Consider the following 22696-nt stretch of genomic DNA (forward strand, 5'->3'; position numbering starts at 1 on the left):
TGGTGACAAGTTCATTGGTAAGGGGGAAACCAGTTACCACAATATTTGAACAATGAAAATGACGCGATCAACTCATCTTTTGAACTTTGCATTTTTTCTTTAAAACATTGCAGTAATGAAAGAACTTTCTGTTCATAAGTTTGTTTACAAAAAATGCATTTTGAAAATGGGAATTACAAAGAAAAATTTAGCGTTTCTAAAGTCGGTCAGTATAGTATGTTTGAATGACTGTCATACAAGTGATAGGTTGAGCATGCTACAAAACTAGTTTTAATCAATCATTTGCTACATCAAAAATGCATGGACCAAGTTAAGAAATATGGCAGTTGTTATTCACTCGTTTGGTATGTCTTTGCTTTTGATTTCGACATTTGGTACTTCCCGTTTAAAATTTCCTCAGATTTCTGTAAATTTTCTCTTAGTAAGGTCTTTCCAGTTATCTGACTATTAGTATGGATTTGTTCATTTTTGAAGGCCGAACTGTGACCTTTATATGCTATTGTTGTAAACTGATATGTCATTTGGCCTCTGGAAGAGGTTTGTCTCCTTGGCGATTATACTACATCTAATTATCAACAAAACATACATCTTAAAGGCAACAGTAGTTTTGGATTTTCAAATGCTGTAAACGAAACTATTTCCACGGATACTCTATTTCGCGTTTTACTCTTTGTACATGTAGAACACTTTGCGACTATTTAGTTTCGCCATTTTATAATTATCTTGATGCAGTTGAATCAGGAAAGATCCAAATTATACATATAAGCGATGATTTATTTTGGCGTTATTAGTCTTCTCGCGATAGTCTAAAAAATAATACCCGCGCGAAAATAAGTTGGTTTATAGTACAGTAGTTTGACCTCGATCATCACTTATTTTTATTTTATTCTAGTCCATAAACACAATATTAACATATTCGTAAAGCGCCAAGACGTATATGTTATCTTGTTGTCTTATTTTAAAGAGGGACGAAAGATACCGAAAGGGACAGTCAAACTCATAATCGAAAATTAACTGACACGCCTTGGCTAAAAATGAAAAAGACAAACAGACAATCAATAATACACATGAAACAACATAGAAAACTAAAGAATAGGCAACATGAATCCTTAAAAAACTAGGGAGATCCTGCTCCACATGTGGCACTTATTTGAATTGTCGTTCTGTTAAGGTACTATTTGTTTTCAATCTCTTCAACATTTAGCACTTGGAAAAAATCTTTTGGCAGCTAGCATACCATATTGTTTAGGAAAACACTGAAACCGGTTGATATTTAGAACATATTGTTATTCATTACTGTCTTATAGATATAGATATCATTTTATCATTTATTTTTGTTTGTTTCAGTATGTCCTCAAATAAAATGCAGCCGCCAATGTCCATACGGATATAAACATACCGTCAATGGATGTCAGACATGTCAATGTTTACTTGGTGAGTTAGTTCATCCAGCTATAGTTGATAACAGAGTCTGGTTAAATTGAAAGCCTAATAGGCACGCCCTTTTGTGGAAAAATAGTTGATTGTTTATGAAAACACTGAAGCAAGACTAAAGTGGGTCACTTTTTATCAGTGAGTGAAAACCCTCTGCCCACCTTGCCCCTTTATGGAAATATCTGGATTCACCACTGCATAAAAGTAACACCACACACTGGGCTATTTGCCTGACATCAAATATGGTTGTAAGCTAGTATCTTCTATTTGTAATGCAGCCAATAGCCTTTGAAGAAGAAAAAAATGATTGATTGATCGGTGTTTCACGCTACATTCAGCACTGTTTTGCTTTTTCGTGGTGGTCAGTTTTTGTTGTTGAAGAAGACGGAGTGTCATGAGAAAGTCACTGACCATTGGTTTGAAATGCCACTGTGTTGACGTTTATACTGTAGTTCGAATACTTCTTTTGTTCAAATATTCTTTGAAAACAACTTGGTCTAGTGAATTGGTAGCATATAATTGTTATAGAAATTTTAACAAATGAATATTATTTTTTTCTAATGTCAGCCAAAGCTTTACTTTATATTTCAATTTTCAAAGCACAAACACGTGAACGTAATTTCTATTGTATTGTAAAATTTAGATCAACCTAATTCCTATGCACTTTTCACATTATTATAGCCTGTGAAAAGGGAACGCCTCAAGGTACATGTAAAATAGGACCATTTCCTAGTACACCGTGCCCATCGTTAACCTACTGTAAAAATGAAGTCTGCTGTAAAATCCGTAAGTACCTTAATGATAACCAAGGTTCCCATAGATATACAGAATTAATATTAAACAGGGTTTCCATAAATATAAAGATAGGGACATGTGATTGCCAATGAAACAACTCTCCACCAAATACCAAATGATACAGAAATTATCAACTAAAGGTTGTCGTGAGTCTCCAACTATGAAAAAAAACAGAAAGCTGTTCCTTTTCTTTATCCAAAAAATCTCAGCTCAAAGTGGTTTAAAAAAATATTAAACTAGAGCAAATGTTGCTAAAAGATGGCTGAAAGAAACTTATAATTTTTGACGCTTGACAAGCGGTCTACACAAGACTCTCAAATGACACTTGTGTTTGTACAACTTTACGATTACCAAGTGTAGAAAATTAACTATTGTCGTTTCTGATTGGGGTTTATGGCCCTTTCAGTGACCTAAGCTATGTCATTACCCAGGCGTCATCCAATGACATTCGAGCGTCATTAAATGATATTTCAGATCAGAGTCTAGCACAAATCACATGATCAGTATTCGAATGTGAGAACTCTTCAAAAGCTATTGCGTCTCAGATCATCGCCGCTTTGTTATTGTAATGATCAAAGTTTCAAAATAATAAAAATTGTTAATGATATGTATTAACATTCAACGTAATTACTGTACAAACTTTGAGCCAAAGATATTAATAGACTTCCCAGTGTAATAGACCTCCCTTTGTGTTGGGGTGACAATTATCTATGTAAAGGTTGATGTTTGTGACACACCACCTCATTCAATACAAACAGGGGTGAACACGACTCCACTATACCCTCACAGCTCACTGGAGGTGATCTTTATAACAGAATAATCCACCAGTACATACAATCATACCTATCCTGCTAAATGATATATTATGTATATTTATAACATGTGAATTAGATGATCACCATTTAACAATTTCAATGATATTTTGTCCAATTATAGCCTGTAAATTTGGCGATCCCCATCCATCACTTTCCTGTGGAATGGTTGTCGGCTCAAACAAGTGTCCAGCTGGATACAGTTGTCTAGGAGGACCAGCTGATGAATATTTTGCATGCTGTCCTGATGGTAATTATATTGGTTTTAACTTTAAATTTTAACGCGAGCGGGTTATGTTATATGTCTACAATCTCTGTCATTACATTTTATCAAATACCGTAAAGCATGTTATTACGCGGGTGTAAAATTTCTCGATTTTTATTGAAAAAGGTATACGAAATATTTTGGCGGTTATTACTTTGGCGGATTCAAAATATTTATCAATACCTTTGCATGCACACTTTTGAATTGTCGGTATTTATTTTGGTGATTTTGTTCAATCCGCGAAAATAAGTGAAAATAACCCGCTGATTTGGCATTTTAACTTCTGTTGTTCGCGCTTCTTGAATGAGTCTTTTGTAGACGGAACGCGCGTCTGATTACAAAATCACAATCCTGTTATTTTAGATGATTTTTATCTCCTCATATCAATTATTTTGAGCTATCGAGTACACCTATGATTATCATATAGTCATGTGCTTAACAATGACAAATTAAAACACGTGTTATATTTTCTGATTTGTACGACACTTTCTGCTAGTTCAAAATGCTTAAAAAAACGAGTCGGAGTACGGTTAGCACGACAAGACATGTACTTATGACTTTTTCATGTCTTTTACTTTGTAGAAAATAAGCCAACACCAAACAAATGTCCAAGAGACAGATACCCAAAGTCAAGATGTTATGCCCGACGTAGCTGTAGAAACGATTCATCCTGTCGAGGGAATAAGAAATGTTGTAAACAAGGATGTCGATATAAATGTGTTAACCCTGTTTACTGATCAGTTCTTCAGAACTAAACACTATATAAATGTGCTGTTAATTTATAAACGTTAGTTAAATAAAGTTAATTTAAACTTCTTATCCGTTAGCTCTCTTATTAGTTTTTGCAAATTCAATAGGGAGAAATATATACAGACTCCTGATTTTGGACACGCACATACAAAATGCATATGTGGCGGTATAAAACCATTTATGTGAGCACTCAAAAATCCCCTTACCTAGGACATTGGTGTATTAACGCCAAAAAAAAAACACCTTATAAAAATTAAGTTAAAAAGTTGTTAACTCTCAGACCGATAGTCCACCTCAACCAAATTAGACCAATCTTATACACAAGATTGAATTTTGAACCGTCACTTTCAACATTCGCGAGTTATATTCCTCTTTAAATTGAAAAAATGCTGAATTTGTAGAATATTTGCAAGCGTGGAAATGGACTTATTATTTTTTCTTTTTTTCTGTTTTGATGTTGTACACATCCGGGCCATTCAGAACAACTTGCTGAATATGATATGTTTTAATATTACATTGACATGACTTCAACATTATCATTTATGATCGTTAAAGTCATGTATATAGAACACACGAAAGTTCGTCTTGATAGAACGTTCAATTAAATATGTTAAGGAGTCCAATTTCCAACGATGCAATATAATTTTTTTTATGTTTAGTCGCAGCTCTAATTTGCAATGCTTGTGTTCCAAATGATTTATAATTTTATTAAAACGCGTTTCTTTCACAATTTTGAGCATTTTTTTTCAACATGCCGAATACTAGAAGAACCCAAAATATTACCTTTTAAATGAAAAGTAATACATTACAGTTCGCTCAATGTACAATCATAATAACAGGATACTTTATTCGTATAAGTTCCAGTAATGCAAAACGTTTCTGTATAGTACCTTTAACTGAATTGGAAATTGTTTGTTATTTGGTAATCTCTCGAGTTGCGCTCCTCCAACTGCAAATATAACTAGTTACTGAAAAGATAACTAGTTACTGAAAAGATATCTAGTTACTGAAAATATAACTAGTTACTGAAAAGATAACTAGTTACTGAAAATATAACTAGTAGAGCAGTCATCTCATCTTACTCTTGATCAGTTGTAAACGCGTTTCATTTCCGCAAACTATGGATGTTTGTGATACAGTGGCTGACAGTAAACTCGAAGTGACCTTTCTAGTAAACTATATTTTTAACGCAAAAGACTGATCCATGTTAAAACATATGCAATGATTAGGAGTACAGCAGAATTGATGTGAAGCTGATATTATCCTGTCAAATGCACAATAAAGTCTGAGTGAATTGAGGTGAAATGTTTAGAAAGCTAACAAACGCAACGAATTGTAAGATCTCATCCCTCTTCCTATACATCCAGCTGATGTTGAATTAACAAGTTAGATATATGTAGATCAATGTTTCATGTCTGTACTTCTTTTTCGTTAATTTTTGTATCACATATTATTCTCAATAAATTACATTAGATGCATGTTTCATTATAATACGTTATTCTGATTGGCTAACTCGCAATCTCGCGTCATCCCTTAATCAACTGTATTACAAAATGCAACTTATCATTCATGATGACACGAAGTCCCAAAATAAAGTGCACAGGTAAATTTAATACAAACTTGATAAAAATCGTGTTTTCATGATCCTAGCAAAAAGATGTAATTATAAGTATTGAATGCTTTTTTTGTAACTTCATAGGGTTGTAAAAGCGTTGACCGTGGGCACAGTGTTCGCGCTTTGTACAAAATGTACTTCGATCAACTCTTTTTCATCCAAATAAAGTTACAAAAAGAAGCATTCAATTCTGAGTTGAAGTGGTTCATATTGCTCACTCCGGTGTTATATGGTATTTTGAACCCCATGAAAAATTTATCCCGGGGTCAAAATACCGCTTTGGTAAATTGAACCCCCAATGATAAATTGAACCCCCCCCCCTGTATGGAAAATTGAACCCCTATAGTAAATTGCACCCCCCCCCTGTTTTTTTTCCATCCTAGATGATTTATAGAACATTATACATTATACTAAAGCTTATCATAGATTAAAAACTCATTCATACAAGACGGGGAGGTACATTTTCTATTGAATTAAAGGCCGAGAGTAGAGGGTTCAATATACCACAGGGGGGTCAAAATACCATGGCAAAGTAAAAGTTTCAAAATATCTTTCAAGCAAGTTTTATAAATACAAACTACTTATTGGTTTATTCTAACTACATACAAGAATTAAATTGCCAGGTTTTTTTTAAATTCAAGGTCTAGAAATAGGTTCAATATACCATGGTAAGGGGTCAAAATACCATTGCAAAGTAAAATTTTCTAAATATCTTTTACTGCAAGTTTAATACATCAGACTTATTTTTGGTATATTCTAACTACACAAAAGAGTTTAAATTGCCAGATTTTTATAAATTAAAGGTCTAGAGTAAGGGGTTCAATAAACCACAGGTGGTCAAAATACCATGGCAAAGTAAAAGTTTCAAAATATCTTTTCAAGCAAGTTTTATAAATACAAACTACTTATTGGTTTATACTAACTACATAAAAGAATTAAATTGCCAGATTTTTTTTGAATTAAAGGTCTAGAGAAGGGGGTCAATATACATACCATGGTAGGGGTCAAAATACCATTGCAAAGTAACATTTTCAAAATATCTTTTCCTGCAAGTTTAATACACACAAACTACTTATTGGTGTATTTTAACTACATAAAAGAGTTAGAATTGCCAGAATTTCTAAACTTAAAGGCCCAGGGTAGAGGGTTCAATATACCCCAGTGGGGTCAACAATACCATGGCAAAGAAAAATTTCAAAATATCTCTTCCAGTAATTTTAATAGAAACAAACTACTCATTGGTGTATTCTCACTACATAAAGGAGTTAAAATTGCCAGATTTTTTCAAATTATAGGTCTAGATTAGGGGGCTCAATATACTACAGGGGTTTATAACTCTAATTATTAGTTTGTATGTATTGAACCCCCTGCGGTATGTTGAACCCCCTACTATAGACCTTGAATTTCAAAACTGAAGGCCATTCTAACCCCTTTATATAGTAATAATACTGTAAGAAGATGTTTGTATGTATTTAACATGATGGAAAAGATATTTTGAAATTTTTGGTATTTTGACCCCCCTGCGATACATTGAACCCCTTACTATAGACCTGGAATTTCAAAAATTCAAGCTACATGTATTTTTATTCTTTAACATTGTAATAGAACTCCAATTAGTAGTTTGCATGTCTTTAACATGATGGGGAAGATATTTAGAAAATTTTACTTTGCCATGGTATTTTGATCCCCCTTCGGAATACTGAACCCCCTACTATAGACATTTAATTTCGAAACTGCTAGCTCTTTTAACTCCTATATATAGTAATAATACTGTAAGAAGATGTTTGTATGTATTTAACATGATGGAAAAGATATTTTGAAAATTTTACTTTGCCATGGTATTTTGATCACACTGCGGTATACTGACCCCCTACTATAGACCTTAATTTCAATACTGCAAGCTATTTTAACTCCTATATATAGTAATAATACTTTAAGAAGATGTTTGTATGTATTAAACATGATAAGATATTTTTAAAATTTTACTTTGCCATGGTATTTTGACCCTCCTGAGCTATACTCAACCCCTTACTATAGACCTTGAATTTCAAATATTCTAGCTATTCTAACTCTTTAACATAGTTATAGTACTCCAAATAAGAGTTTGTTTGTATTTAACATGATGGAAAAGATATTTTGAAAATTTTGCTCTGCCATGGTATTTTTACCCCCCTGCGGCATATTGAACCCCCTACTATAGATTTTGAGTTTCAAAAATTCAAGCTATTCTTACCCCTTCACATAGTTATGACAATGTAATAAGTTGTTTGTATGTCTTTAACATGATGGAAAAGATGTTTTGAAAATTTTACTTCGCCATGGTATTTTGACCCTCCTCCGCTATATTGAACCCCCTACTAAAAACCTCAAATTTAATAAAAATGACAGGCAACTATTTGAAAAATTTACCGCATGGTAATTTAACCCCGGGTTCACTTTTTTAGGAGTTCAAAATAACATATGACACCGGGGCATTTTATAGCCGACTATATATATTTTTTTGTCGAGTCTGCGACTTTTGTCGCAGAAAGCTCGACATAGGGATAGTGATCTGGCAGTGGTGGCGGCGGCGTTAGCTAACTTCTTATAAGCTTTATATTTTAGAAGGTGGAAGACCTGGACGCTTCACACTTAGTATATGGATGCCTCATGTTTCGAGCTTCTGTCAGTCACATGTCCAATAACCTTGGCCTCTTTTACATGCTGCAGTGATTACATGAAAGAAAAGTAAAGATTTTTTGTGATGTTAAATTTTCTCTTATCATAAGTAAAAGGATAACTTTATTTGGTATGTGTATAACTTGCAAGGTCCTCGTGCCCGTCAGACAGAATTCACTTGACCTCGACCTCATTTCATGGATCAGTGAACAAGGTTGAGTTTTGGTGGTCAAGTCCATATCTCGGATACTATTATTGAGCAATAGGTTTAGTATAGTCGGTGTATGGAAGGACTGTAAGGTGTACATATCAATCTGGCAAGTGTCATCTGACCTTGACCCCATGTTCATGGTTCAGTAGTTATAGTAAAGTTTTAGTGTTTTGGTCTGTTTTTCTTATACTGTATGCGATAGTTCTACTATATTTGGTGTATGGAATGGTTTTAAGGTGTACATGTCTAGCTGGCAGGTATCATCTGACCTTGACTTCATTTTCATGGTTCAGTGGTCAAAGTTATTTTTTTCGTTTTGGTCTTTTTTTCTATTACTATATGCAATAGGTCAACTATATTCGGTGTATGTAAATATTTTATGATCTTTATGTCAGTCCCGCAGGTTTGAGTTGACCTTAACCTCATTTTCACGGTGCATTGCTCAGTGTTAAGTTTTTGTGGTTTGGTTTGTTTTCTTAAACTGAAGGCAATATATCAACTACATTTGTTGTATAGAAGAATTAATTGCTGTTTATGCCTGCCTGGCATGGTTCATTTGACCTTGACCTCATTTTCATTGTTCATTGCTCAGTGTTTTTTTTTGTGGTTTTGTTTGTTTTTTAAAACTTTAGGCAATAGATCAACTGCATTTGTTATATGGAAGAATTATTTGCTGTACATGCCTGCCTGGCATGGTTCATTTGACCTTGACCTCATTTTTATGGTTCATTGGTCAATGTTTTATTTTCTTGGTTAATGTTTAGTTTATCTAACAGTTGTAACGAAGCCTTATATTTAGGACTATCAACATAATATTAATGATAAGTGAAGACGGCGAGACATTTCAGCGTGTGCACTCTTGTCTCATGATTGAATGACGTACAAATATACATAATTGCTTACAACATAGAGAAAATAGACAGACCAAATATTAAGCGTTACAGGAAAACTGTATTCTAGTATAAATGCTAGCAACTGTCCGTTGGTGAATATGCATATAGACTAAGGAGATACAGGGTACGTAAAGCTTTTATCTAAAATCTAACAAATAGATATAAGAAGATGTGGAACGACTGCCAATGAGACAACTCTCCATCCAATTCATAATTATAAAAGTAAACTATTATAGGTCAAGGTAGGTCTTGTAAATAGAGAGTAACAAAACAGATTAGCTTAAATTCTTTAATAAAATGTAGACTTAACAATTTTGATTTTGCTATCAGTAAAATAAAATGAAAGTAAATGTTATTTTTTATATACAAACATAAATATCTCTACAATCTGTCGATACCAGTTGCTCCGCATTGCACATTGTCATGTATTTTTCTGTAACGTCTTGTCACTAAATACATTTGAAGTTCATCCAGCTTCCAATGTATTTAGTGGAAGGCTTAACTCAAGAAATCATTACAAAGCAGAAATACAACAACAACAAAAAACACTTCATACAGATCTGATAGTATTCGCAGGTATTGACAACTTTCTTAAAGCCAATAACAACTAGTAACAAAAATCTGCATCTAAGGAATACTATCAGATATGTGTGAAGTGGTTTTTTTTGTTGTTGTGTGAATGTTTAAGTACCTTGCCACGTCCATTCTGGATTTTTTAGAAGTATTTCTTCTTTGTACTGATCTCTTGAGTTAAGCCTTTTAACTGTTTTTTTAGTGTGTTCGGTGTTTTTAATGTACCGAAACTCGAGGGGATTTTATTAATTCTTGTTCTATACTAACGATAAAATCATTCGTGTAGTATTCAATGATGGTTTAAGTTATATCTAGGTAGATCCAGTATACGTAAGTTCGTGTTCGTGATATTCCAGTTCTAGATATGGTTCAAAAGCCTTTTCTGCATATGTTTGTTCCGGATTGTCTGAGATATGGTCTATATTTCTTGTGAGGTGTGGACAAAATGGAGAATGTTTCTTGTGAAAATGGTTTATTTGTTTACTGTACTGCATTGTTGTATAGCAAATGCCACATGCGTAACATGCTATATCCTCGGTTATTCCACAGTAATAAAATCCAGCATATGCTAATCGCCGGATATCTTTAGCCGTTATGTTTTTTTGTGCAGGAAATTGACGATGAAATTGAATGAAGGACTTAAGTCTGCCTTGATATCTTTTAATTGTGTCGCTACACAATCCTTGTGTTTCTGATTCGGCTACTTGTTGAGGATGAATTCGTTTTGAAAAATTACAACTTTTAAAATAAGCTTTGTGTCTTAACACTGGATCGTGTTTGTTACTCCATTTACAGAGACATCCGCCACAAGTAAAGCATTGAACGTAATCAGCAATATTGAAATAGAAAAACCCAGCTTTTGCCATATTTTCTCTGAAAGATTTTCCTTCAATTGGATAACCACTGAAAGTTTTTAGACGAGATTCATATGCTTTAAATTGCGGAAAAATAGTGACTGGTTCCTCCTCCTGGAGAATCTGTTTCATTAATCTAAACGCTTCTTCACTAGAACCAGTAGACATTAAGCTGTTACGTTTGTAGTGATAAAACCACTTTTTTTTTTCGTTCAGTTTTCTTATTATAACCCTAAAGACCCCTTTGACTTGATTTTTCATGTGCAAAGGAAGTTTAAATTGTTTTATGTTGCAATGTTCAACACCATACAACCTGACAAAGTTAATACGTTTTACATATATCATGCGATTAGCAAAAATATCTCCTAAACAAACCTGACTGTTTTGACTTTTTTCCTGTATTCTAACTATATCGATACTCAATCGTCCGTCTATATCTATATTTACACCCCAGTCGATCAATAATTCAATTGTCAGACGTTCAAAGTTTTCCAAATTATCAGGCTTGATATTAAGTTCTGTAATGTTTTGTGGTCGAGATGAAAATATCTTCCTGCTGTCTATTAAAGACAAACTACATTTTATGATTCCAGGTAAAGTTTTACATTGTAATATACCAGTAACCAAATTCTTGAAAGAATCTGTTTCTCCGGAAAAAACGGCAATATTGGTCAGGCATCTTGGGGTTATTACGCTATCTGATCTGAGAACAGGAAAAATATAAGCAAGTTTGTTTTCGGTGAATGATTGATTTACAATTTGTTCAACGAACTTTGAAAAGTGATCATCCATTTCATATTCATTTGAAATGATAATTATCAGTTTTGACACATCATCCGGGAGATAATAATAAGGTTGACCAGGTAAAAAATCCACATTTGATTTAATATTGACAGACTTTAAACCATGATAATTCACTAGTCTTTTTTTAAGATCACGTGTATATTTTTTATCCGAATTGTTGCTACTGCAGAGACAGAATATTACGAATTCATCTTGCATTATCTCTCCATGATTTTGATCGTGACTTTTTTCTGTAAAAAAAGATACTATTCATATAAAAATAAATAAAAGAAGGTTCTTTTTAATAATTACACGAAGTGATGTCGTGAATGAATCATGCCATATTTGTTTTAGTCTAATCAAAAGGCAAAATCAAAAGCTCACACACATCAAACAAATGGCTTCCTAACTTGGCTATTTCTTATGTGGAAAATGGTGGATGAAACCTGGTTTTATAGCTTGCTAAACGTCTCACGTCTGATGGGTTGTATATGTCTGTCACATAAAAAGTAACATGAGAAATGTATTTTAGAAATATCTAATACCTGCTAATTACCTTACGTCAGGAATATGACAGTTCGTTTTTATGTGTTTTATTATTAGATTTTGACATGTGATTATGTAAAGTTCAGTATTTTGGGGATTTTACTTTCTACGAGTATATAATTTTGGTTAGGTGTTTGTTTTATGTTTCTGAGTTTTTTGGGTTTTGTTATAAATATTGTTTTACCCATTCCTCCATGGAATTGTCAGTTTTCGGCATGTTTGTTTGAATGTTCTTCAGAACAACAATTGTAGCAAAAACCTGTGTTTTACACATCTTCATTTAATCTGTTTCAATTTAAAATAAATAAATTTTGTGTATTTACTGTCTTCTGATTGGTTAAAATTATTAGTTTTATTTTCAATGTCGTCAATTTTGATGACGACACGCCCAATCTGACGTTGAGTATTCATACGCCAACATGTGTGTACGTTGTTATTGTTAATATAAATAATAATAAAAGATCTGTGAAACTTATTTTTAAAAGAAATCTATTTAAAATGAATGGCAATAATTTATTTTGATTTTCGCGGATTATTCAATGTGAAGAGTCAAAAATTAGTTCTATGGTTCAATAAATTCAAAAAAGATAATATCCATTAATTAAATAACTAATTACCATTTTATTTGTTTTTTCTAGTTTTTTTTTTGTGATGCAACTGATAATATGAAAGTGGGAAACTATATCTATTTTGTATTTACCTTGTTCACAAATTAGACTTGTCATTGATTGTGGGTCTATATGTTCTGCAAAGAAACAAGATATACGGTTTTATTGTTCAACCATCATTTATAGAAAAAAAAACGAATATTAATTCTTTTATTCACATGTCAGGATAAAAAATATTGAAATCATGCAACTCTTTTCGTATCTTATAGATATTATTATAGTACATATGGGAAAGCGCCCTGATTTCTTGACCTAAGTACAGTGGCTAATAGTATATTAAAGAAAAGTAAAACGTTACAAGTAATTCAAATCTGATTAGAAAATTACAGATGAATGAAAAATTATCAATACAGCATACAAATGAAAATGCATCAATATTGTGAAAGATGGGCCGATAATAGCTATACTGATTATGAATTATGTAAATTAAGGCTTCAAAGAGTTACTGATGTTAACGTAGTAACAATCAATTATAAAGAAACAATAAGAGGTAAATAATCAATAACAAAAACATCGCATGAACCCTAAATATAGCAGACAGCGTCGAATGAGGTTTATAACGACTTTTACTACCCAAGACGTTCGATGTACACAGGATTCGACGACAGAATCGACGTTCCTTTATATGCATTTCTTAAAAATTTTAAGACTTAAACCGTATGTAAGTTTATGTTAAAAATGGTTGAAATTAGTGCATTCATTGCAAAATCATTACCAGTTTAAATTACCTGGCTCTTTATGTATATTTCTTCCATTCCTGCGACATCTTGTTTTATACCAAACCCACAATATTAGCATTACTATAATTATTAGCAGTAGTACCAGAAATGAAACACCTAGTATCCTAAAATAAAAAAAATAAAAAATTAATTTAAGAATAAGTAAAACTAATGTTCAAATGAGACAAAGGAGGTGTCAAAACATTATTTGATCTTCTGTTTGGCTTGCAGTACCAGCTATTCGAAATGTCACAGAATTACAGATTTGATGACTTTACTGATATTTAAATATCTAAGACATAGAAACAGTAATTTATGACAAATGCATAACGTAATTGTGACTAATTAAAAAAAATTCTCCATGACTCTTTAGGAGCAGTGATATTTTGTACGTAGCATATCTTTATTAATGCAGTCCGTATAGTGTGAACATATAAAAGCCTAATGTATTAACTGAGATTTACGCCATAGGATAGAAAAGATTATATATTACTTTAAAAAAAAAATGCGTTTATTTATATGTTAAAGGTAAAAAAATAAATATACTAAACTCCAAAGAAAATTCAAAACGGAAAGTTTCTTATCTAACGACAAACAACAAAAAGCTAAAACACACCAAACGAACGAAAAGAACTATCATATTTTGTGTTGGTAAATGTATTTCTATAAGGATACGACATAATTTTATAGCTAGCGAAGGATCTCACCTGCTGTTATATAAACCTGAATTACAAATTAAGTCCGGTTTTGTGTAATTTAGAACTTTGGTGTAAATCAGCTCTAAAGTTCTCAATGCTGAATTGTATTAGCTGAGGGATTTCGAAATAAAAGCTTCGACCATTATTAATGATATATCAATCGCCGAACTGTGAATCCGATACAAACAAATTAAAATGAAACATTTGTAAACTATTGATACAGATTTAACGTGATTCTAACTCTTACGATTGGTATGGTGTGTTTTGGAAAGTTTTTTTTGTGTCTTTTCTTTTTTTTTTGATGGCTAGACATTGTTATTATAATAAAGCTCTCTTAAAGATCATGTAAATGTAATAACATTGAAAATAAAAATTGGAATGAGTCAAAGAGACAACAACAACCCAATCAAACAGCAAACAACAGACAAAGGTCACCAACTGGTCTTCAATACAGCGGGAAACTCCCCCGAAATATACACAATAAACAAAAATGTATAATCATGCAAAACTTACAAAGGGCAGATGCTCCTGACTTGGGACAGTCGCAAAACATGCGATGGGGTTTAAACATGTTTTAACTCACCTGGCCTAAAGGTGCCAAATGAGCTTTTCTCATCACATGGCGTCCGTCGTCCGTCGTCGTCGTCGTGTACTTTTACAAACTGTTCTCCTCTGAAACTACTTGGCCAAATTAAACCAAACTTGGCCACAATCATTATTGGGGTAACTAGTTTAATAATGTGACTTGGCCAACCAACCAAGATAACCGCCATGACTAGAAATAGAATATTGTGGTAAAATGTAGATTTTAGCTTATTACTCTGAAACCATAGCATTTAGATCAAATCTGGCATGGGGTCAATATCTATCTGCCGTGAAATATTCAGTTGAATTAGACAACCTGTTATTGGGTTGCTGCCACTGAGTTGGTAATTTTAAGAAAATTTTGCAGCTTTTGGTTATCATCTTGAATGTTAGTTTGTTATGTTTGATACGAGAAATAGGTTTTTAATGGTTGTTGTAAAGGTAAAATGTTCTTCAAAATGTTGTATACGTATATCAACTATGTTCATTACTGAATTAAGAAAACATGTCAAATGAACTTTTGTTCATGTTTTTAAGTTTATTTAGAATACATTTACTTTAACAGAATGATAAAATTACCAAATGTACATGCATAAAGTTTGCCGTCAAATTAAGAACACAATGATAGATAAATATTACCTATTGTCTATGTGTACTCCGCTTTTATTATTGGGTTTTCTTGTTGTTTGCGTTGAATATGTGACTTCTGGAATATTAATTTATATAATAATTACTGTTTACAGACATACGGTAGTGAAAAAGTGTAATTAATAGTCATCTTTGTAAAAAAAAATTATTTTAACCATTCCTCGTTTTTCAATTGTTCCATTAATGGAGAATGAAGTTGACAAAACATTTCATTTGATAGTACATGCACTTTTACTGAGTTTAACTGTGTGTTTTGTTGCGTGTTAATTTTTTCTACATTGGCTAGAGGTAAAGTTAGAGGTTTGAGATCTAAAAATAAATAAGTTAACCCTGCTGCAATTGTGCGCCTGTCGTTAAAAGAGAAGATGTGGTATGATTGCCAATGAAAAAGACACCAAATTGACACAGATATTGTTAACAACTATAGATCACCTTACGGTCTTCAACAATGAACAAAGCATCAGACGAGGTAATCGAAATCGGAATGTTTTCATTTTAGGTCCTCTTTTGTTATAAGCACTACACGTTTTCGTGATCTTGTTTAGGACCATATGTAGCATCATTCAGTAAAGGGAATGCTCTTAAGGTGGCTCGTGGGTACAAAAATTTTAGCAAAAATTAAACCTTTATTTTTTTATTACAAATTTTATTTATTACACTATTAGTTGTTTATTTATGATATGGTACAAAAACAACCCAAAAAATTGATTCGGTTTGGCCCCAGATCACTTTAAAAATTGAAAAAGCTCCAAATTATCTCCCTTTGGTGCAAAAATGCAATTTTTTTACCTTAAATTTGAAATTTCTTTTTAACTCATCGGTGACCTATATTTTTTATTATTGTTTTCAAATAAGCTGTACATAAACTAAATAATTGTAAAATTTAAGCAATTCCTTATATTAGGTTATTTTTTTATTTCCATATTTCCTCTTTTTCTCCTATTAGTTCAACAGAAAAAAAGGACATTAACAAAAATGTATGCTTCTTCCAGAGTCAGATTTTAGCTTAAATAAACGGTGACCCCGTTTTATTATTTCATTTTTCTTTTAAGTATATGATAAAGTTCATTTATGAAAAAATATAGCGAAATCCTATATTAGGGAAAAAAAAATCATTTATACCCAGGAGCCCCCTTAATGGTCGAATTTGATGTTTTAACTTTGTTATTTCAGTTATGTTTGACAACAAACTATACATGTATAAAATATGTGACGAATTTAGAAACAACAACATTGAAGTTTTAGAACTGTTATGGTAACGTTATAATTATGTGCTTGAAAATATGAAATCTGAAGTTTCGATTTTGAATAATTTAGTGCTAAAATTCAATAGTTTTTGCTACATACGACATTAACCACATGCATAGGCCCTGATGATGTTATGTAAAAATGCCTATTTTTCTTATATTTGTTTTTTATAATAAATTTATTTTGGGTAGAAAAATAGATTTTTTTAAAACAATAAAAAATTACACACGCAACAACAAAGGCATGCTTTTTTTTAACTATGCATCATCATATTTTTTCAATTTGCGTGTCGTTTTAGTAAGGCTGCTATTAATTATAAACTCATTAAAAAAATCGTACTAGCGAATCGTATCAAGGTAATCAACAATATACAGAAAAAATTTAAACGTTGATTTTGTTGACCTCTTCATAGGGAGAGTTTCTTTCATATTTTGTTTAGTACTTAACAGTTTTGCCAAAAAAAAGTAAAATCACAAAAATACTGAACTCAGAGGAAAATCTAATCGGAAAGTTCATAATCACATGGCAAAATCAAATGACAAAGCACATAAAAACGAAGGGACAAGAACTGTCATATTCCTGACTTGGTACAAGCATTTTTAAATGTAGTAAATGGTGGATTAAACCTAGTTTTATAGCGCTTAATCTCTCCTTTTGACGACAGTCTGATCAAATTCAGTTATATTTACAATGATGTGTGAACTTAACAGGCATAACAAATAGTCAAAGTATGGGTACATCAGTCATCATCGTATATACAAATAATTTTAAAATTTCACATGGGCAATATTGGCATACAGGGTTAAAATATCATAAGTATATCAGAAGTTATTTCAGAAATATACCGTTTTTTAAAATAGTCCAAAAGTTATATAGAATTTATAAGAATACACAAATGGTTAATTCCACTACGCGATTAAATATTTTGACGTTTGTGGTTAAACGTATTTTGTAAATTGAAAAATATAACATGATGTTAAAAGATCAACAAAAACAAATTGTAATCGAAAGATGATAAAGATATATTTGCTTGAAAATTAATAATAATTTAGTTTTTATCAATTAAAAAGTAGAAGTTACCATATAATTTAATACTTACTGTGAAATACATCCTCTTTAAGCAACAGCTTCTTATCACTTCTATGAGAACCATAAGTGCATGTGTAATACATGTTTAAATCAGCCCTTGATAGATTTCGAATTATAAGAGTATAACCGTCAGGACGAATACCTCCATCATATTTGGATGTGTTAGACATACGGAGATTAGTAACGTCTGTGAAAATAGGCTCAAAGTCATCGTTGGACCCTCTTTTCCAAGCCTCCCATGCAGCAAACGTTGAACAACATCCCTCAAACTTACATAATATAGTCACACTTCCACCATAATCATACGCTCTATTTATGACATTTATAGTAAAGTTATATTTCAAGCCTCCTGAAATAGAAATATTTTCTTTTTAAAGAAAATTCACGTTATCTTATTGAGTATAATATTCTTCAAAACGTTATTTGTGCATTCGAGTGACAAGTTTATAAAATCATCCCTTTTGATGGATATACTGAGCATTACTATCATTTGTCCAACAAAACACGATGCTGACTGTTGGTACCCGTATTTTTGACATTTTTACCTATAATTTCTGTTTATGCGACAGTCACACAAGTAGGACGTTTAGCTATGCATGAAAGCAGGTTTAATCTATCCTTTTCTTCATAACGAATTTTATATGCTTTTAGCAAGTTAGGAATACTATAAATGTATGCCTCCGTTTGATGTGTTTGGTCTTATGATTAAGGAATTTCTGTTTTGAATTTTCCTCGAAGTTCGGTATTTTTGTTGTTTATTTTTTACCTGACTATCACATTAATTAGGTTTTTAACGACGATTTCTTTCAATATTAGAACTATCTTCTTGCAGTAACGTACACTATTTTAACAGTTTAGGGATAATCGTGTGCTATCGTTGAAATGCTAAATAAATCAAATTAATAACTGCAGATCACATTGTAAATTCATATATATGTAGCAAGTTTGTGTGTTGATGTCTCCACTCAACTTTGTGATTGTATCTTTTGTGTCTAGTTTAAAATTGTCTAGATGATATGATTTAGATATCATCTTTCAATCATTTGAATTGAGGTCTTGAGATGACATGTCAGTGACTACTAGTAGTCCTTTGTTAATTTATGTATCATTGTCATTTTGCTTAGTTTCCTTGTTTACTTATTCTGACATCGGACAAGGAAACTAAGTTTTACTGTGCGTTGTGGTTTTTGTTTACTCTACATTGGCTAGAGAAAGAGTATAGCAGAGGGTTGATATCTAAAAAAACATGTTTAACCCGGCCACATTTTAGCACTTGTCCTAAATTATGATCCTTTTGCTTTTGTTAGTTTTGTTTGATTTTGAATTTTAGTTCATTTATGATATAATTCCTTCGTGTCATGCTCTATGCTCATTTTAACATGGAAAGGCATTATGTTTGTCGATATTTTACACTGAGCGTTAGCGAGGTGTAAAATGTGGTGAAATATAATGCCTACCCATGTTAAAATGAGCATAGAGCATGACACGAAGGAATTATTGCGATTCTAAAAGGACAAATACAGTGTTTTAAAGGTCGAAGCGTACGAAAATACCGTAAAAATGTTTGGCTTTTCACGTTTCCTCCCCGAGGAGTCTGTGCATTACATTTCATATTTGATAAGTATAAAAACTATGGGCAGGGTAAATATATGTTGTTTTATAAAAATATGTAATAAAAGTTTATGCTAGCTGCTTAAATGTATGCAATCTAAAGGATAACGATGGAAATAACGTTAATATACACACCATGAACACAGTAAGTCCGTGCGTGTGTGTCAATCATATTTTTTGTGCTCACTAGAATACGGCTTTGTTTACAAAGCGTAATAAGGACGTCATATTAGAATTATAGGTTTAGTGTGACGACCATTTTCACTGATTAGTATACAATGTTATTTAGGGGCTAGCTGTGGACCATCTCCCGGGTCAGGATTTTCTCCCTGCATTGGAGGCCATTCGGTGGACTTCCGCTGTAGTCTGTTTTTTGGTCGGTTGTTGTCTCTTTGACATATTCCCCATTTCAATTCTCAATTGTATTTGATATATAGTTTTCCTTTGATATTCTTCAGAAAGAAAAAACGCATGTGAAATACGTGATTCACAGATTCATTTTGAAAGAATATTTATGGAATGTTTGCCTCATACATTTTCATAAGTATCAAATTCATGTTTTCATAAAGAAGGCACGAGTATGATATTGGATACCTGAATAACTAAAAAGAGATATAAAGCATATCTATAATTGGGTAAGATATGAATTGAGCTTTGCTTATGATAAACCATGGTTTTTAGACTGGAATCTTATGTTTTACCTTGACTTGTCCAATCATATTTCATACTACTCAAAATCAACAGAGTTATAAATGTTTCCATCTTGTTTGGCGTTAATCAACATACTGTAAAAGAAAACAAACCAAATCTAAATTTTGAAGTATTAAAAAAAGACAGTACCTTATATGATTTATCATGTTCACTTAAAGCTTGTGCCAATTTGAGTAAACTCACATGTATAGTTCTTAAAAGTTTTAACCTACCTTCAGAGCGCGAGTTTTTGGTTAAGGAATATATATCTCCTTCTTGTATAGTTCTATTTTGTTTTTTGAGGTATACATTGGCTTTTCTTTTCTTTTTTGTTTTGTTTTATAATCCCTGAAACGTCTTTAGATGATTTTATTTTCTAAACGTTTCGGCATGGCTGACTCTGACAACGCAACAAATAGAATAACAAACAGACAAATAATAGTACAAAAGACAAAACATATCAAAGACACCTTGCTTGAATATAAAATAAATCAATTTCAAAACTTGTAAAAGTTGATTATGGAAATTTCTTACCAAAATGCGTTTATCAATACCTTATCTAGTCAAACAATTTCTTATGAAGCCAGTTGTTATAGATATCTATTGTGTCGTGTGCATTTTAAATTTTAAATGTCATTGTCATGCAGCTTATCAGCGAAAATGTTATTGACTAAATAGGTCTATTTTTGGACATTATATTATCTTGTGTGTGGTGTGACGTCTTATAATCCGTTATATTTGTTCAAACAAGCCTATTAGATGAGAAATGTGTCATCGAGTAATAAGTCTGTTGGGTTTATTTGTTTTTTGTATATTTTACAACTATTGGTCCTATTCAACGCCCCAGGTTTTTGTTATCTCTATTATAGAAAGCAATGATGTTTTCTAAAGCAATCTAATATTGTTGTTCGTTTCTGTATGTGTTACATTTTAACGTTGCGTCGTTTGTTTTCTCTTATTTTTGAGATATTAAGATAAGACGTGTCACGGTACTTATCTATCCCAAATTCATGTATTTGGTTTTGATGTTATATTTGTTATTCTCGTGGGATGCTTGGTCCGTTTCTGTGTGTGTTTGTTACCCCAATTTGTTTTTTGTCCATGAATTTATGAGTTTTGAACAGCGGTATACTACTGTTGCATTTATTTAATTGGCCTTATTCATATTGACATAAACTCGGTGTTCGGTAAGTGTAATTCCAACGTAAACTACACACCGAGTACCATTGATAACACGCAATGTGTATATTCAGTTTAGATTTCGTCTTTTCTACATGCAGTCGATAGTCAATTATGTAGTTTAAGATTACACGAAACAAGATATCAAATGAAGAAGAACTATCAATAACGTTCTTTACTGAATTATTTGTTTAAATTCGATATATTACTGTCTTGATAAAAAAAAACACATTTTAGTGTAGCTTTATAAAATCCTTGCAAAGACTCAAAGAATCATCAATGCTAAGGCAGCAACCATTTGATTTTCGGGGGGGGGGGGGGGGGGGGGGCTATGGTTTTTTTTGGAAAAAATAGTTTGTTTCCAGGTTTTGGTGAAAAAAATAATTTGTTTTGGACCCTGAGAAAAAAAAATTGTTTGTTTCACCCTCAGCTGCCACTATATGTAATGCTAAAATTGAAAGAAAAAAAATGTTTTCGGTTTGTCGCTAAAAAAATAGATTGTCTTCGCCGAAGGCGAAAAAAAAAGTTTGCACAGAAAAAAAACCCATAGCCCCCACCAGAAAATCGAATGGTTGCTGCCTAAACACAAAAATTTATTTGCAAGTGTCTTCTCGAATCGAATGCACGTACATAAAACATTTGCCACTGGTCTCTACTCGTATATTTTCAAATAGGTTTGAACTATAAGGTCTACGTATATACTCCGGCATTAAATGATCCGTTTTATTATTTTTCATTGCGTAATCGAGACATTTTTAGTATCTATAAAGTAAAGACCAGTGTCAAATACTAACCAATGAATACATTTCTGAACAATATAGTGCTCAAAAGTAAAAATGTCTGTCAAATAGTTGATTAAGAATTTGAAGAAAGGTAATGGCCGAAACGTCTCAAAAATTGGTTTTATACTACATTGATGTAAAGTATGTACCCTATTGGATACTTTAAAACAAGGGGAAAAAGAAAGACTAACGGTCTTATTCATGTACAAAGATTGAACGATAAACAGATATGTTACACATCAACAAACGACACTTAACTCTTAACTTGGGACAGGCAGATATATACAGAATGATAAAATGTTAACGGTATCCCAACCCTCTCCCTAACCTGGAACAGTGATGTAACAGTACAAAATAAGTGTTTTTGACACACATTTTATTCCGAATTTAGTTTTAAGCATGTATTTTATCACAAACAAGATGCAAATAAGCATAACATTTTGTATATTCTTACATAAATCATTAATATATACGACGCAAAGAAATTCTAGACACCGAATTTAACATTTTCCAGCTGTCAATCACAAATTTTAAGCCAGTCATTAGCGAATAGTTCAACAACGGTTATGTGCTTTTAAAGTGTGTATGTA

At 32.2% G+C, this 22696-nt stretch overlaps 2 protein-coding genes across 4 annotated transcripts in view; one reads left to right on the forward strand and one right to left on the reverse strand.

The window, feature by feature from the left end:
- Positions 1–4125, forward strand: part of LOC134719091 (cysteine-rich motor neuron 1 protein-like) — a 31382-nt gene extending 27257 nt beyond the window's left edge. For all 3 annotated transcript variants that reach the window (XM_063582034.1, XM_063582035.1, XM_063582036.1), the window contains 4 exons: positions 1348–1434; positions 2116–2220; positions 3166–3291; positions 3889–4125. In XM_063582034.1, the coding sequence (XP_063438104.1) occupies positions 1348–1434; positions 2116–2220; positions 3166–3291; positions 3889–4043 (473 nt within the window). In that variant the 3' untranslated portion in view covers positions 4044–4125. The remainder of the gene's footprint in view (positions 1–1347; positions 1435–2115; positions 2221–3165; positions 3292–3888) is intronic.
- A 6192-nt stretch (positions 4126–10317) lies between these two features.
- Positions 10318–20751, reverse strand: LOC134718217 (uncharacterized). Its single transcript, XM_063580710.1, has 7 exons — positions 20680–20751; positions 20157–20240; positions 17855–18193; positions 15499–15565; positions 13586–13701; positions 12890–12934; positions 10318–11894 (listed from the first exon to the last, which is right to left on the reverse strand). The coding sequence occupies exons 2-7, from the start codon at positions 20215–20217 to the stop codon at positions 10318–10320; spliced, it is 2205 nt and encodes a 734-aa protein (XP_063436780.1). The 5' UTR covers positions 20218–20240; positions 20680–20751.
- Between the last annotated feature and the right edge of the window lie 1945 nt (positions 20752–22696).

The sequence above is a fragment of the Mytilus trossulus genome, chromosome 5 (genome assembly GCF_036588685.1).
Source record: "Mytilus trossulus isolate FHL-02 chromosome 5, PNRI_Mtr1.1.1.hap1, whole genome shotgun sequence".
NCBI lineage: Eukaryota > Metazoa > Mollusca > Bivalvia > Mytilida > Mytilidae > Mytilus > Mytilus trossulus.